Source organism: Oppia nitens, unplaced genomic scaffold, assembly GCF_028296485.1.
Source record: "Oppia nitens isolate AA-2021 unplaced genomic scaffold, nextdenovo-longstitch-racon4-pilon3 scaffold17_pilon_pilon_pilon, whole genome shotgun sequence".
NCBI classification, from domain to species: domain Eukaryota; kingdom Metazoa; phylum Arthropoda; class Arachnida; order Sarcoptiformes; family Oppiidae; genus Oppia; species Oppia nitens.
Window position 1 is genome coordinate 1758620 of NW_026533196.1, and position 18678 is coordinate 1777297.

At 30.7% G+C, this 18678-nt stretch overlaps 2 protein-coding genes across 2 annotated transcripts; one reads left to right on the forward strand and one right to left on the reverse strand.

The window, feature by feature from the left end:
• The first annotated feature begins 7228 nt into the window (after nucleotides 1-7228).
• On the forward strand, nucleotides 7229-9626 carry LOC128965553 (mRNA export factor GLE1-like). Its single transcript, XM_054312258.1, has 3 exons — nucleotides 7229-7534; nucleotides 7609-8874; nucleotides 8949-9626. The coding sequence occupies exons 1-3, from the start codon at nucleotides 7427-7429 to the stop codon at nucleotides 9624-9626; spliced, it is 2052 nt and encodes a 683-aa protein (XP_054168233.1). The 5' UTR covers nucleotides 7229-7426.
• A 48-nt stretch (nucleotides 9627-9674) lies between these two features.
• On the reverse strand, nucleotides 9675-18671 carry LOC128965594 (eIF-2-alpha kinase activator GCN1-like). Its single transcript, XM_054312308.1, has 5 exons — nucleotides 18206-18671; nucleotides 11929-18089; nucleotides 11719-11862; nucleotides 10349-11650; nucleotides 9675-10175 (listed from the first exon to the last, which is right to left on the reverse strand). Exons 1-5 carry the CDS (start codon nucleotides 18339-18341, stop codon nucleotides 9822-9824), a joined length of 8097 nt encoding a protein of 2698 aa, XP_054168283.1. The 5' UTR covers nucleotides 18342-18671; the 3' UTR covers nucleotides 9675-9821.
• Nucleotides 18672-18678: the final 7 nt, after the last annotated feature.

Here is an 18678-nt window from a genome sequence, read left to right on the forward strand (position 1 = left end):
TTTTATTAGTTTTTCTACTTCGATCTGTTATTTTTGTTGTTGATATGATATTTTTTTTAATCTGTAATTTACTGTTTTGAATATTTAAAGCATTTTGACATTTTCACGCTTAACAAAAACTAAACTATTTTTTTCAACAGATGTTTGTGATTTTTAAATTATATGTTTTCTTATAAATAATCAAAATATAAATAATATCTTATACAGTAAAAGAAAATATAACAAAATAAAAGTACAAAAGAGTACTTTATCCGTACAAACATATAAGAAAAAAATGTTATCAAATGAGTTTTAAAATATAATAATAAACTGTTGATTATAATGTTATTTATTTTAACCGACAATTTACAAATAAACTAATTTTTCTGATTGTAAACATTGATTGTCTTTTATGAAAAAATCTATTCAATTTTATAGCATTCAATATAATAGAAAAATTTTTATTCTCTCATTAATTGTGGAAATTTTTTATCGATTTAATCTAAATTTCATTTAATCGATTATTTGGGAACAATGTTAAAAGTATTACTATATATGCTATACAATACTATAATATTGTGCACCCCTTACTGTTTAGTTATAAATGTATATTGATTTAGATAAATGGATAATTAATTGATGACAATATACATAAAATAAGCAAATAAAATAGTAAGTTTCTTTTTTAAAATAAACATGGTAATAATTTGTTTACACTAATATAATAATATTGCCGTTATTATTATTTTAAAAAAATAATCTATTAATGGTAAAAATGTCATTACACCATAAAATAAGGATATTATTATATATTTTTGGTAATCATTATGTTTATTATTATTAAATGTTAAATATGTTTTTTGAAAATAAAAAATACAAGTATTTCTCAATACCGTTAGTTATTTTTTTTTTAAATAATTGCATTATAAAACGTTTGACGTTTTAATAATATGAAAAAAGTGTTTTTTAAATTAGCAAAAATTAATTTTTTCAGATTTCAGTTATGGATGTATAGCCTGCCCTTGATTTTTAGTGATTATGATTGGCAATCATCAGTGATTGTTGTCTTTAAATTGAATATAATTTTTATATACTATAGTGAATATACTGTATATAATTTTATAAAGACATTTAACAAATAATAACTGTACAATATTTTATACATTTAATTGAAATTTCATTGAAATGATTTATATATTATTTAAACAAAACAAAAACTTTTGACACATACCTTCAGTGTCGGTGCTGACACTTCACTATATATATACTTTATACTAAAATTATAGAAAACTATTATTAGATAATTTGTAGATATTTTGTGAATAATAATTATTATTATTCAGAGATTTATTTTTGGGTCTCTTTCTTACAATAATCACATTTACTGTACAAATGTTTACTGTAGATGCAGACGGCATTCAAAAAAAATTATTTTTATTTTTGAAAATGTCTTAACATTTAATGTCGTGTTATAAATAAATAAATGTTAAGTAGTTTTAATGCTCAGAAAGAAATAATTCGGTACTTATAATAATAATATATAATATTATAAGAAATAATATTATAAAATAAGAGTTTTTGCGATAACTTTTGATTTATAAGTGGTTTTTGGTTTTGTAATGTCATTACATTATAGAGTCGGCTGAGGATAATGTATTAAAAGACTGTTTAAATTTTTATCACATTTTGCATATTTGTTGTTATTATAATAATAATAATATTTATTATTATTATAAATTCATTATATCTCTAGAGTGGCCAACTAATTGTAAAGTAATGTGTAGTTGTATTAACGTTATAAAGTTTCTGAGACATCTATTTATTTTAAAATAATATTTACAAAACTTTTATATTTGAATAGGAAGTAATTTAAAGTTTTAATTAATTGAAATGTTACTAAAAATATATAAAATAACACTTAAGTTAAGAAACTTGAACACTGTATTTATTTTTAATGTAATTTATATTAAAATTATTAATAATCTTTGTTAATTACATTATATTATGTTTATTACTTAATTTGGATATTATTTACTTAGATATCATTGACATACTGTATGATTGATCACTCTATCTATCGCTCAGATATTTATCCTTTTACATGAATTATGTAATTTTATTATTATAAAAAAAATTATATAATATCATACAATGAATTTTGTACAGAAATACAATTTTTTATCATATATTCAACGGTTAATAAAGGGTAACAATTATAAAGATAGTAATTCACGTGATTTTTTTATGACATACCTGTGTAGAGCTATAGCTATGTTCACAGTTATCATAAGTAAAGCAAACTTGAAAAATAAAATCAATTATATATTATACATAAGCTTAACAGTCATTAGTTCCCAAAATATTTATTAACATCAATCACATAAAAAGTAAATATTTATGATTAGATTTTTAGGATTAATTTTAGTGAATAAATATTAATACAATTATCTTTAATTATTATATTACTTAAATTAACAGCTAAGAGAAAAAAATAACCAAATTATCGCATAATAAGCAGTACAATAAAACAATGATTTGCTTTTTTTGGCATTAAGTTAGATGTTTGCATATATTTTCTACTTTTTTTTGTATAGTTATAGCATTTTTTGAAGAAAATTCAAGACAGACATCGATTAAAATGTTAGTTTCACGAGAAAGACAGTCATTTAGAGGAAAATAGCAATAAAAACCTTTATTTTGTTAGTTATTTAAAAAAAATTAAATCTGAATATCTAATAATAATACTGTACTGTATATGATATGTAGTTTAGTTTATATAAACTTAGTAACTAATTATGTAATAATATAAATAATAATGAAAATTTTATGATATCTTTTGCAAAATTATATTTCATGTTTTGTGATTAAAAGCAATTATGTTATAAAACTTGTGAGACATTATGGTTGGAATTATAATAAATTGATATAATATAACACATGAGCTATAATGTATAATGAGCTAGGTCAACCTTAGCAACAATATTGTATTTAGCAATTTACTTTTTACGGGTATATTACTATATATTACTATATATATTACTATACAGTAATATTATTTATAATTAATTAATTAATGTTAAGCATTGTTAACATTTGTATTAATCTATACATTAACTGAGATTTGTTATAAAAATAATTTTAATAATAATAAATTATTCAATTATTAATAATAATTATCTGCAAAAATAAATACTTAAATAAATGCAATAATATTTATTACAAACGAGTCATTAAATAATTGAAAAACCAAAAAAGTAATAAAAAACAATTACCGGGTAATACACTGATTAAAATGGTGTCATTATAATGGCGACCAAAACACTTTTTTCTCAAATTTAAAGTTATTTTTTAATATGATTTAATTAATTAATAGTATATTTAAATATTGACATAAATATTATACATTTACGTATTGTGATATCAAGTGATTGAAACAAATTATAAATAATTATGTTTGAAATCAATACACTTTCTGTGATCACTAATCTGATCAATAGTTTGCAATCAAAAAGCAGAGAATTGAATGAATCAATTGATACCAACACTAATGCCATCAAGAAAGAGGTCGTCAAAAGATTCATCCAAGAAATGGTTGATATCGTTATAAACGAAAAGACAAAACTAGAAGACATCTCAACACACGTGTCATCGCAACAGACATCAGAAGTGCCAATAGTTTCATCACAAATATCATCAAATATCACAACTCAAGACACTTTCACAGACACCATGAATGACAACCAAACAAATGACGTTAATTATAAAAGAGATAATGAAGTGGAAGTCATAAGTAGTCAAAGAATCGTCAATTTAGACACAATCGAGAAAAGGCTTAAAAGTATAGAAATGCGTTTAATGAATGGCAACAATAGGATTAAAAGTCATTACCATTTCAATGACAAAAGACATAAACATATCAGAGATAATAAAAGACAAATACAGTGTTTTAACTGTCAAAAAGTCGGACATATCGCCAGAAACTGCAGACTAAGAGCTGATACACAACAAAACAGATATCATATCAATGGTAATGAAAACAGAAGAGAGGTTTTTCTGCCCAACTCTCGTGTGTTTCAAAACACACAATCAAATCAACAGTTCATACCATATGTGATATATCAACAAAATCAAAGACATCCACAACACATACCAATGTCAATGAATTCGCAGTCAATTCAACCAAACAATTATCCAATTTTAGAGCAAAGAAGCCATCAATTTGTTCATCAACTGAATCCACAATTAGTTCAAGTAATGTAAATAATAACTCCAATAATAATGTGTTAAAATGCTATTTTGCAAACACTAGAAGCATATGCAACAAAATTATTGAATTCAATAGTAAATTAATTGAACTAAATTTAGATGTATTTATTGCAAACGAAACTTGGCTTAAAAATACTATAAATAATAAGCAAATTACAAGTAATTATAATATTATTAGAAAAGATAGGGATAGTCAAGGAGGAGGTGTTTTTATTGCTGTAAAAAATAATTACAAAATAATTAATTTTGAAATATTTTCTGAGTTTGAAAGTATATCTACAGTAGTTATTATAAAAAATAAGAAATATTTATTTATTACGATTTATTTACCACCAAATAAATATTCAAAAGATTATATTTTTAAAAGTTTTAAAAATGAGTTGAAAAAACTATCAAAAAGTACTGAAAATTTTGATAAAATTATAATAACAGGTGATATGAATATTAATTTTAATAGCAATAATTTATTTGTAAATAATTTCAAAGATTTATTTTTAAATTATGGTTTTATTCAATTAACTAATAATATTACATATAATACAAGCAACTCATTATTAGATTTAGTTTTTGTAAATCATAAAATCAAAACTATAAAAGTTACAGAAAATATATCACTTAAATGTGATCATAAAGCGGTTTATTTCGAAATTGAAATACCAATCAAAATAAAAACAATAGTTACTAAAAAACATGTATACAATTTGAATGAAAAGACTTTAAAAATATTAAATGAAAATTTATCTAATATTAATTGGGATAGCATTTGTAGATTTTGTAATAATATTAATGCTATTTATGACAAAATAGAAACCAAATATAATGAAATATTTAATAAATTTATACCTTATAAGACAAAAATTTTCAAAACAAACATAAAATATCCAAAACATATAATTAAACTAATTTTTAAAAAGAGAAAATTAACAAAAAAGTTTAAAAACGATTCAAATTTTATAAATATTTATACCGAAATAAGTAATAAGATTAAAACTAGTATCGAAAAATTTGAAAGTGATAAAATATCAAAAATCATAACTAAATCTCCAAATTTATACAAATTTTATAAACATATTAAAAGATTAGTAAAATCTGATAATAATCTAGTTTTTAAACAAAATAATAAAATTATTACCGAAAATAAAGAAATATTAGATAATTTTAGAAATTATTTTTTATCTAATTATAGAAAAACAAAAGAAAACATTAGTTTAAGTGAATTACAAATTAATGACAATTTTCCTGATATTTCTGTCTCTATGAATGATATATTAAATGCATACAAGAGTTTCAAATTTAATAAATCTCAGGGAATTACTTTTCTAAGCAATAAAATTATAAATTCTTGTTTAAACGGTTCAACACAGTTGTTATATTTTTTGTATAATAAAATCATAAGTTTTAGTAAATTTCCCGATAAAATGCTATTAGTAAAAGTCAGCCCTATTTTAAAAAAAAATAAAAATAAGCACAACTTTGATTCATACAGAGGAGTTTCAATACAATCAAATTTATTAAGACTATTTGATACCATTATTTTAAATAAAATTTTACCTTATATTGCATTAAATAATATTATTCCCAAACAACAATACGGTTATAAAAAACATATTGGTATTGACAACCAACATATTGATATTCAGAATATTATATATAATCACTTAAACGATAAAAATATATTATGTATTGATTTAATATTTATGGATTTAAGTAATTGTTTTGATGTTGTACCTCATAGTAAACTAATTAAAATGCTATATGAGCTAAATTTTCCAACTAATTACATAAACTTAATAACAGATAGTTTAATTAATCGCAAACAATTCATACAATTAGATAATATGTCATCTAAATGTGAACCTGTCTATAGCGGGGTAGCTCAGGGAGCTGTCTATTCCCCTCTTTTATATAATATTTATGTATCAGATTTAGTAAATTATTTAAATTGTCAATTTTTTCAATGGGCTGATGATATAGTAATGTTAGTGGCAGTTAAATCATACAATGATATTATTAACTTACAAACAAATATAAATAATTTTCAAAATTATTGTAATATTAAAGGTTTAAAATTAAATGAAAATAAAACAAAACATTTAAGAGTTACATTAAAATCTGTAGATTTATCAAAATATAAAATAAATAATACAATTATTGAATCAGTCAATCAACATAAACATTTAGGATTGACTTATGATAATAAAATGTCATTTAATATACATTGTAATGAAATCTATAGTAAAGCTATTTCTAAATTTAATTTTTTAAAATTTTTATGTAAAAATATTGACAGTAAAATATTTTTGCAATTGTATAAAACCTATGTTTTACCGATTTTAAACTATTCAAATTCATGCTTTACTCCTACTTTAACTCAATCACATAAAATTGAAAAAATCCAAAAAGTTATAACAAAATATATTTGTAACAATTTAGGAAAATTAGACATAAGTTATATTAATAGATTAAAATATTTGAATTTAATTACATTAGAAAAAAGAAGAAAATTAAAAGCGTTGAAACTTATTTTCAAAATAAAAACATGTAATAATACTGTACCTAATAATTGGTTTTATTTGTTTGAATTTTATAAAACATCTAGAAATGGTTTATTTATTAAAAAAACATTTAAAAGGATTGATTTATTTGATAAAAATTATATTAATTATTGTATAAACCTATTTAATTCATTACCATTGTATATAAGAAATGAAGAAAAATACTGTAATTTTATTAAATATATTAATGACTTTTTGTAATATTGTATACAACTTGTTATGTATAACATTGCATTTAAGCTAAATAAAATTATTATTATTATTATTAACATATAGTCTATGAAACATAAAACACATTATCATATATTAAATTAATATATACTATATATATATAAATTTATTTATTTATTTTATTAAATCACTCGAATATTAATTAATTAATAAAAATTGTTGTTTTAATTAAAATGTAACACAAATTATAAGATAACTTTTGGACCAATGATTTGGATATTAATATAAGTGATGACAGCATTGGATTCAATGATTGACTGCAACGACAGCGCATGCATTCAATCAATCAAAACATACATTGAATGTAAAGACCGGTTATTTACTCTTCAAATCAAATGATGTCTTAAAGTATTTATCACTGATTGCCGACAAAACTAGTGGTCATCACAACAGACATGAACCACACCATCGATGAATCAAATGATGTATTGGCAGCGCTGAAGAACTCGTCAAAAGGACGGCTCAGTTATGACCGAAACTGGAAGGAAGAGCGACGGACACAAGTGATCAGTCTTTTGCTTATTTTTATCTAATTTTTCATTTGTTTTGACCATAAGTTTCAAACCATTCTATTCAGGATATTATCAGTGAAGTCAAACTGAAGACATCTGCTATTACCATAAGTCCTAAAGTGTCGACCATTGCATCCGAAAACACGAAACCGAAGAGTCGCGCCAAATATCGGGTGATCTCCAGTCCGACTAACGAACCGACAAATGGATTTAATTGCAACTTAAATGACGATAATATTAATAACAAAAATGAAGTATTCATTAATAAGAACTCGAGTAACAAATTGAACGAATCAATCACCGAATTAGATCTAATTAATTATGAAAAACAACGACAAGAATTGGTTTCTCAAGAGTTGAATAAAAAGATTAATAATTTAAATACTGAGTTCAATAAACATAAAGAAGAATTCGATGAAGAGTTGAAACTAATTAGACAGAAGTATACGTTGGATGCCATCAAACGTATTAATTCGTTTGCCGACGACTACAAGGCATTGAAAGACAGTATTTCCAACAAACAGATGAGTTTTGAAGGCAATTCAGTGACCGCTTCCTCTAAACTAAAAGAAATCGAAAGTAAACAACAAATGCTTATTGAAGAACAGTTACGAAAGCAAACAGAAGTGAGACGAAAACAATTGGCAATAATAAGGAGTGATATGTTGTCTGCAATTACAAGTGTTGAACAATTTTGTAATAATTTAAATAATGTCATAAAAAATGATCAATACTTTCATTTACCAAAACAAGAGTTTAATTCGATGAATGGTTTGCTTCAGACAATCGACAAATTGATGACAAAACCAGTGTTAAGTGAATCGGACTTTGAAAACGCACAGAATTTAAAGTCAAATGTTATTAGGATTCAGAAAAAGATAGTGTCAGACATCGAGATATTGAAGCAAAATATTAATCAACAAAAAGTAAATCAAGTGAAACCAATTGCCGAAGTGTCTGCTGAGTCAGTAATCAAAACAAATGAAACGTCCAGTGAGTCAAAGACAGACACAATGTCAGAGTTTGTTGATATCAAAGCATTCAAACATTATTTGACTCTTCAGAAACAATTTAACGATTTTGAGACATCATTTCAGACCTTTACAAACGATCCGAGATTTAAACAAAAGAAGAATGAGTTGACATTGTTTGTGAAGACGACAATCAATACGATATCGTGTGAATCGGTTGATCACATTCGCGACAAATTGAATCGTTTGACAATATTATTCAACGAGAAATCCGTCGAATACGGCGGTAAACAGATTAGTTGTTCACAAAAAGATGGTTCACTTAATTTTTGCATCAGTTTGACCACAAAGATGTTTATTGTAAGTCTATTCGCTTGAATCAATTGAATTGAAGTTATTTGTTTAAGACTTTAAAGTATTGTTCATTTTTCTAGAGTGTTAGCACTAAACAGAAAGATATTTCCCTAACGATGGCTCCTATTATTGTACTTTTGTGGTCACGTTTTCCGATATTCGGTCAAATATTTTTAGCTCATATGCAGGACAGGTGTCCGTATTTAGTGCCTTATTATCCGAAACGCGATTCAGCAGAAAATGAGACCAATTATCTGATAGCTTGCGGTTTTACTGTAGCTAAAGATGGAATACCAGAATCTGAAGAGACATTCATCAACAGAATGCGATCACTCGTTAAACTCTATTCGGCTGTTATTCAGTGCAACATTCAAACTAATCATCCGCACGATCTGAAGCACGCGTGGATTTGGGTGTCGCGCCTCCTAAATCTCGAGCCCAGACCTGCCATCACGGCTGCCGTTTTGGAATCGTTTCTTTCAATTACAGCTCACAAAATGTATCGCTTTTATGGCAAACAATTTATCAAATTATTGAACTTCATTGTCAGTGATTATCTCAAACGTATCGAAACTATTTCACCGAAAGGCACTAAAAGACAGTCTTTAGTCAAACTTCAGATGTTTTGCGAAGAGTTTATGAAGAAAATTCGTCGCAATGTTAACCATAAAGATTTAGCGCCCGAAGGCTTGATTCCCGACTATTTCTTTCAGTCGACGTATAGCTTTTCAAGAGGAACATCATTTTCGAGGCAGTGATTGATTGCTTGAAATTAAATTTACATTAATATTATAATAATTACCGTAATATTAGTTTATTTTAAATTTATATATATATCAAATTTTATAATTTTTTCAATCATTTTAAATGAAAATAACAAGAAAAACGTTATTTTTAAAAAAATTTAAATTATTTGTCAATTGTTTTTTAATATTAATATAAAAATTATCACTTTATGTAAGCAAAGTGTCGTCAAATTCTTCTTCTTTAGGTTCGTGCTGTTGTTGCGCCACTTTCTTCAATGTCTTATTGATACAGTCCTGAAGCGACTCAACGGCACCGGAATCGAGTGCAGCCATACATGACTGAAGCACTTCATCGCCTGATCTTAACCGAAGAAATGCCACCAATGCGTGCTCTGAGTTGGCCCTAACAATCGTGTTCTTCTCTTTTGTTCCGTTGACCAGAAGTGGAATCAATGATTTGAAAAGTATGACCGGTATTGACGATGGCGTCGAACATTTGGCAATAAATATTGTCGAAGAGGCCACAGTTTGCTTCACTTCATTACTGCTGTGATTCATACCCTTTATTTTGATTATTAAATTTACATTAAAAATATATAATTACAGTATATTATTGCAATGATAATAAACCCTATCATTACGGGTACACTCGTTACCGGTAATTATATCAAGAGTTTAATAATCAAATGAATGAAATTTATGTTTTTTGAATAATAAAAGTCAAGTTAACTAACTCTCGCAAATGCTGTGACAATAGTTTGCGGCGGAACTTCCGATTTGGCTAAATATTCTTTGATGAGATACGCCGAACCTTTGATGCCATTGATAACTATGGGAACTCTGTCTGATGTCATAAACGCAAGAAGTGTTTTAGATATCCTATCGATCCATTCGTCTTTCACCAATCGATTGAACGCTTCTTTCAATGCTATCCTCAGGGCTACAGACCTTCCGTGACGTAAAGTCCAGTCAACAGTCATATCGTCGTCGAGTAAGTGCTCTTTGGCTATGGAGTTAAGCTCATCGTTTGGTAGCCACGCACACAACACTCCCAAACAAGAGGCAGCAGTCGAGCGACACGAATCATCTGGTAATCCTAATTGTGATATAATGGTTGCGGTTAACTGTCGGCGCACTGTATCAGACATTTTATCGCCGGCTGGTGTAATACAGAGTCTCAAAGCATGAAGTGTCGTATCTTTCATAGCCCAGTCATCACTACTGCCACTGCTTTTAATCACATTATGTAATTCAGTGAACACAGGATCGCATCTGTTGTGAACAATAATTAATTGACTCAACGCGTTGGCAGCTTTTAAGCGCACACTTCGGTGACCATCGCTAAGTGCTTTGAGAAAAGTTTGCTGCAATTGTGGTATAAATGGTCGCAAAAGAACACCGACTTTACTTAACAAAAGAGACAATGTGTTCAAAACAGCCACTTTTACATTCCAAGTGAAACGATCGCCCAAAATACGAATTAAAGGACCGGCAATATTGACCACCGATGGCTTTAATGCTTCAGCACTGGTCAGTTCAATTACTTCACTCAATCCATTGGCCGCCTGTTCTTTTTGTTCGGGATTACCATTAAGTATTGCTTCTCTAAATATCGGTAGTATCGGTGCTATTCCTTTAGCTAAACAAAATCCCGGTAACAGTAATTGATTGGTTCCGTTATTAGCATTTTTAAGACCACTGACTGCATGTCGGACAGCTTGTCTAACTTCTTGGACGTATTCCATCTGTTCTTTACTCTCCAGAGCTTTTGTAATAGCATTCAATGCCTCCCAACTTTGATTTAATACCTGTTCGTTTGAATCGGTAAATAACAAAATCAATCCGCGAATCAATTGTGAAGTATTGGCCGATATGTTGGCTTTCGGTGAACTACAGTAAGCGTATAGTAACAGTACTGATGATCGTCTTATGGTTGACGACTCATTACGTGCCGATTCCAAGAGGTGGTCAACAATAGTTCGGGCACCCAATTCATCGTTAACCGATAGTATTACTGATTGGCAGTAATCAAATTCCTGTAAAAATGTATTTATTGATAAATTTAATCAAATAAACATTAATTCTGTTAATTTAAATTACAAACCTGTTTCTCGTTTGGTGTGTCGATCGCATTACTTAAGGCTAATAGAAGTGCCGGAAGTATTTTCGGTAAATGTTTCGATAGTGAATCGCCGGCAACAGTGGACAGGAATGACAGAGCACGTGTGTTGACGGGCGCAACGGTTAACTGTTTTGATTAAATAAATAAGTTAAGTATTGACATTAATTGTTAAAATTATGTATATTGTCTTACTTGAGGCACTAAATAAGGCAAAACAACTCTACTCTTAATAGCCATCACTTGTCGTAAACCATCTAAAATAAACTCTCCTTTTTCTGGATCACCCAATTGGTGAAGAAGTGCAGGCAATATTTCTTCCAGAGCTCTAACCCCAACCGCAGAATGTAAACTATCAAATGTTTTGGCAGCCGCCTGTCGTACTTCGGGTAAGGGATCACAGAGTGCTTTCTTAACTGTTGGTACCAATGAGTCGACAAATGCCTGAACCATTTCTTTAGAAGTGGAGGCCATGATTTCGCTCAGACCAATACAAACGCCCTGTCTTTGATCAGATCGATCTGATTCGAGTCCCTGTTCTAAAATGGGAATAATTTCAGGAAGAATACGTTCTCCTAATTTGCGAACTAAGTCTCCGAGAGTACGTCCGGCCACTGTTTGCTTATCAGTGCTATTGGAGGCCAAACATCCCAATAAAAGAGAGAATAAAGTCGGAAGTATTTCCTTAAGTGTTCGCGGAGTGTTTGTAACCACAACTTTCCATACGTGTAGAGCCGCCTGACGTACCTGTAGTGAGACATCCGATCGGCCCATATATAAACCAGAAAGTACTCTATTTCGTCGATTTCCTCCCAATGCATACATAATAGCACGATGTGATTGTTCAGTACCAAAGTTATCGTCTTCATCGGCTGTTTCAGTAGTCATCTTTCCCGTGACACCAGAGATCTTAAACAAGAGATCACCCAATAACTGGACAGAACTGAATCGGATTCTCCAATTTTCATCGAAAAGCCCGGCCTCGAGTTCGGGCAGTAATAATTGAATGGCAGTTTCGGCATACATGTTGACTATACGTTGACCCGCTCTAAGAGCTGTTTCTCTAACAAATTCATTTTCATCTGCCAAAGCTTTGAGTACCGGATTGATTATGCGTCCGATATATATTGTAAAGTCTTGAGTGAAAACCATTGGTAAGTATATAAATAGCATAATATACCCGTCCTTAACATGCGGTGCGATATCAATTCGTTCAGATGTTTCAATAATTTCCGGTATAAACTTTTCAAGTCTTTCGAGTCCCAGACCACCCATTACTTCACTTAATCCTTGAGCGGCACCGGATCTATCAACTGAACTCGTCTCGGATGTTAATGTAGACATTAGCCATGGCATCAAATCATCAAAGATATCTTCACCCATGCCCTTAACCATAGCTCCCAGTGCTCGTGCAGTAACACCTCTAACTTCTGGGACTGGATCTAGAAGTGATTGTTTGAGTCCAGGTATGATTGATGGCAAATAAGGTGATAAATCTTTTTGATCGGTCAATGCATACATATTGCCGATAATCTGAGCGGCCATTTTACGGGTCTCTGTTGACCGACCCTGAAATGCTCGCTCGACAACTGGCATAATAAGAGCGAGTGAAGGCGCGTCTATAAAGTGAACAAATTTTGTGTTAAGCATAGTATTCAAACACTTGGATGTCTTGTTTGCCGGATCTTGAAGTGCTTCCAATAGAACCGGAACAATGGCCTGAATTTCTGGATTTCTGATAACTGAACCAATTTGTTTAAGTGCTTGAGCAGCTGTATTCTGAACTTTTGGATGTGAATCAGATATAACAATCATTAATTTTGGTACAATCGATGGCAAACACGATGATAATTGTTTGGGCGCACAAAAAGCCATTGCACCCAACAGTTCAATAGAACCGGCTTTTGTTCGCCACGAGTCCTCTTCCAGTGCATTCAAAAGTGATGGCAACACAAGTTTAACTCCGTGTGCACTCAACTTAGACATCACTTGTTTAGATGTATCGTCTGTTGCTTGTCTGACACGAGTACTGGTGTCACCAAAACAAAGAAGTAGATGTGGCAATATGTGTACGATATAGGGCTCAAAGAGTCGACCCAACATTGAACATAACATCTCAAATGCAAACAATGCTCCCTCTCTATGGTTAGGGTTTTTCTTATCCTGTATGGCTTCGGTTAGTGTATCCATAATTCCCAACTGTTTTAACGACAAAATACCCAACCCTTTGATAATACCTGCGATACCATAAGCAGCGCCTTTACGTTCGCCATAACTTTCAGATTCTAGAAGTAATTGAAGTAATTTTTGCAATAAAGAAGGTGCTTCTTCTTTGAACGCTGGGATCAAATACGGCAAACAGTTGGCAACTGCCTCCTGAACCATCTGAGAGGGCGTCGAAAGTGCTTCAATTAGTTTGGCTACAATTGGCTTAACTTTTGGATTGTCTTTATCTATATGTCGGGCAAGTGTTCCCATTAAGACTACAACACTACGTCTGACAACGTCATTGTCAGAAGTATTGGCCGCTTCATCTAAAAACTTCTCGAAGACATTAAGCAATAAAGTAATATTATCTTTGCCGTGAAGGTTGACCAGAGCACAGCCAGCCTCTAACATCTGAGTTTGAACGCTCTCATTGCGATCTCCGAGTGCTTCGGGAATAAAGAAATGAGCGATTTCTTTAATAGCTTCGTTAGGAATCAATGGCGCAATTTGTGTTAACAATAGAGCCACACCTAATCGCGGCTCATATATATCTACTTGACTGTTGGCCAGTGTTCTTCCAAAGCTGTCCACTAACGGTGGCAACACTTTTGCTTTTTCTTTGTAAAGATTTATTAAATTTTTAATCACTTTTAACGACTCTTCGGGAAATTCAGACAACAATGCTTCCATAGCTCCGGCAACTGAATGTCTAATAACAGAGTTTCCACTAACAATATCATCAATTAAGGCATCGCTAAGTGAGACTCTTGTTCTCAAACAACAGTCACCAAATAGTTTTTGAGCACTTGTTGAACAACTTTCATTGGGATCAAACTGTGCCACAAATATACGGTGCATTAAAATGAATCTCTGCTTTTCATCATTAATATTAACTAAAACATTATCTGTAAGAACTTCAAGAGCTGAAAGTGCTGAACTGCGGACAACTTCACTGCTGCTTTTCAGCGCTTCCAGTAGTGTCATCACCTCATCAAATGACGCTTTCGCGCATCCCTTTCCTCCACTTGCAGCCATTGCAATGTCAGTGAGCACTTTGGAAGCATTTTGCTCGATATGAATAGGACTTTTAGCTATCACTTTAAGTATAGTTAAAAACATGTACTTAATGGGCAAATATCGGGGATCCTTCAAGATCTCCATCTCGTCGTCATCCAAATGGAAAGTGAATCTCATCTGCGAGTGTTCTGATACTATCTGAAGACAATGAAGCAGTAACTCTTCAGAAGTATCGGGACTTAATAGAAGTGATTGAATTAATGGAAAACTATATGCAAAGGCGGGTGCAGTTAATCGTAACTTAATAGCCAATTGTGCTGTCTTTTCGTCATAGTCTCGACCGGTTGGACGACAGGTGCGCTTATATAATTGTGTCATCAGATTGTCAACGCGTTCATCGAGTACTCCGGCCATCCAGTTGTCATCAATTGGACACAATGGCTTCAATTGTCTTAATGTAATGAAAGCTAACGAGTCACCAAATTTCTTAAGATCGTAATCTTTTTGATTGAATAGTGCTTTTCGTAAATCAGTAAACAGTTTTGTGGCAATTTGTGTACAAAGAGGTGACGCAAATAAGTTAATCAATGCAAACAATACATCATTTATATAAATTGATAAGTCTTTTGGATTACTGTTGGCAATAGTATCGATCAAATCAATAGCTGTATTGAATTCATTGAAATTTGATTGAATTTTGGCCCTAATTTGTGCCTCTTTTTCAAGCTGTTGTTCTTTCATTTCTAGTTGTTTTTTGGACAGTTGTGGTCCTTTGATGTCTCCCTGAGCTTTCTTTTTCGCCTCCAATTCCTTTCTTAGCTCTATTTCTTCCATTTGGTCTTTATATGAATATAATTTAGACTCTCGTTTGACATTTTTATTATTCTGAAAATCATTTTGCATTGTGTCTACCATTGACTTGTCATAAAGTTCACCTTCGGGTGTCAAATATATTTCATAATCCATTTGAGTGATTATCTTAAAGTCGGGTAATGACAATGTGTTGACCGCTTTTTCCAGAAATATCGGTATAAATTGATGGGGAGCTATGCGTACCAACGCTGAAATAGCGTTACTCTTAACACAATTGTCATCAATCTCTCGAAGAACTGTATGAACAATAGTGTCTGTATTTTCTTTAAAATATTTGTCCACAGATTTTGCATCAATTCTCTTATGTAATAAATTGCACCAAAGATTTGAATTTGTCTTAAAAATTGGATTTATATGTGAAGAATATAAAGCAACTAAAAGTATTTGTTTTAGATTGTGATCATCGCTATAGTAAGTGAGTAATGAATTATGACATTCAATAAGTGCTGAAACAGTCGGCTGTTTTGTCACATCAGAGTTCTGTTGGTTCTCATCACCGGTTTGTTGCTTACTGTCTGATTGAACATCTTTCAAGTCTTTGAACAATTGATAATATTGTTTGAGTAGATCAATGATAAACTTGTCGTTTATCGAATTGGTGGCCAACTTCTTGGTAGTGGTCAGAGCTTGTTTGCGTACCGAATAAGAAATTGGATGTGTCATCAAAAGCAGAAGTGCTTTATTAATTGGATCCATTTTAGAGTCAAGTTTTGTTTCGTAATTAAAGACAAGACTATCAATAAATAAAATCAAAGTCTGCAGCGATTCTTCGTTCGCAACGTTTATGAATTTGTCGGTCAGAAAAACAAACTTTTTTGTTTCAAACATCTGATTAAACAATGTCTTCACTTTTGTTTCATACTGTTTGTTAAAAGTAAACAGTTTTTGTAGTAAACAAATAGCATACAAACCTTCCGTAAGGTTCGGCAATTGGGAAACGGTTGACGTAAATGACTTTTGAGCCGAATTTGTAAGAATAGTTAGCACATCGTTGCCCTGTTCTGACATGTTTTGCTTAAACGCAGAACTAAGACATAAAATGTATGCACTCTTGACGTTAGCAGTCGATGTCTTCAATGTTTGCAATGCTTTAAACCAATCGATAAACAGTTTTGGTATTTCGGTAACTAATCGTTGACACCAAAGTTGAAGTTGGGCTGTCATGTGAATGATTGTCGGTTCGTGTACTTCTTGTTTGAGAACTGTTACAAAGGATTCCATCGCCAGTTCGCTCAGATGTTGAGCTTCACCGCTGACTGAATGATAACTAAGTGATCCAATACCGGACACAACACCAAATCGTTGGACAGCAATAGTAAGCTTTCCTTCACTACCATTAAGAACTGCAAAGTAATGTTTGAGAAGTCCTTCAATGGCCGATGAGTTAGAGCATTGTTGAGCCAAATATTTGGTGGCAGAGATAGCTTCCAGACGAAGAGTATCATCTTTTGAATGCAATTGTGTGGCCAATAGTTTTCCAATATCTATGGCGTATGGACTCAAATCAAGTGAAAGTCCTTTGAAAATAACAGAAACTAAATTCAAAACAACTTCTGCATTGCGAAGAACAGCCTTTTGAATTGATGGCCAAAACGATTTGCTAAAATCTTCGTGAGTTATTTGTTTCAATTGATATCTAAATCCATTTGCAATCAACTGATCGGACAATTTTGTTTTACTTCCAATTATTTGCTTAAGAAACAGTTCACTGAATATAGACTTATGTTTAGCAATCAAATCATTTGATTTTAATTCAGATAAATATTTGATAATAAAATCCCAGAGAATAGCCAAATGAAGTGCAATGGATGGATCAGTGTTGGCACTATTGACAGACAATTGTCTCAATAAATTCAAGTATTCTTCAATAGGTGTTCGGCTCCAAAATGTCTTCAACTTTTGGTACACTTTATCGGTAATCTTCTGCGAGTCAACATTTGTCACAAGAGTACACAGAATCGCTTGACATTCAATGAGTTTCGACTTCACGTCATTGTCATCACCGCATTGGTTCCAATCAATACAAGCACTCAACTTAAGTGCTGACAAATAAACTCTTGATATAGATTTCGTTGAATTCAATTGTTTGAGTGGTTGACAGTAACCGTGAAGACATAGCACCAGATTTTTGGAGCCAATCGCCGGATATTTCTTCAACAAATGTGCCACAAATTGGTTGACTATTGCTATTGATTTCAAGTCATTATATCTAATATGTGTCTTAATTATCACTTTAAACAATCCGCGAATTGTTGTCTCTGTTTAATCGTTTAAATGGATGTAAAGATAAGATATAATAAATGCAATAATTATTATTAAATAACTGTATCTAAAAAATGCATAAAAACTGTTAATTTAATATCAATTAGCAAACCTTCGATGTCCTTGTCATTGACCAATTGGATCAAACTCTTAAAAATGGTTTGTCTGTCATTCAATGATGAGCTCAGTATAAAAACCGGCAAATTCTTGAGTATGTCTCCGGTTGTGGCCGTCGGTTGGATCAACATATTGGTGGCGACAGTCAGTTGACATGTGAGACACAAATCGCCGAAATAACAGCCAAAGTGTTGGTCACTAAGTATTCAAATGAGTCAATCAAACGAAACAATCAATCAATCAATCAATGAATGCAATCAAAAGTCAAAACCAATTGATATTATAATTGGATTCCAATAAAGCATTCACTCATTGATTCCAACATTACATGTGTTGTCATAGTCTGTGAGCGCATGCGTTGACATCAATGGTATTGCATGACAAACATGTGCTATACATTAACCGTTCAATTATTGTAAACATTTGACATTAATTTTGAATTTGATTACAGTTTACAATCAATGTGTG

What these genes read in the sequence shown, in the direction of transcription:
- LOC128965594 (XM_054312308.1), bottom strand. Translation starts at nt 18,341, where the DNA reads ATGTTGATCCAACCGACGGCCACAACCGGAGACATACTCAAGAATTTG. An exon ending in CAATGACAAGGACATCGAAG is followed by an intron (nt 18,090 to 18,205) that starts GTTTGCTAATTG and finishes ACGATTAAACAG; the next exon opens with AGACAACAATTCGCGGATTG. An exon ending in TGCCTTATTTAGTGCCTCAA is followed by an intron (nt 11,863 to 11,928) that starts GTAAGACAATAT and finishes TAATCAAAACAG; the next exon opens with TTAACCGTTGCGCCCGTCAA.
- LOC128965553 (XM_054312258.1), top strand. Translation starts at nt 7,427, where the DNA reads ATGAACCACACCATCGATGAATCAAATGATGTATTGGCAGCGCTGAAG. An exon ending in AGGAAGAGCGACGGACACAA is followed by an intron (nt 7,535 to 7,608) that starts GTGATCAGTCTT and finishes CATTCTATTCAG; the next exon opens with GATATTATCAGTGAAGTCAA. An exon ending in TGACCACAAAGATGTTTATT is followed by an intron (nt 8,875 to 8,948) that starts GTAAGTCTATTC and finishes TCATTTTTCTAG; the next exon opens with AGTGTTAGCACTAAACAGAA.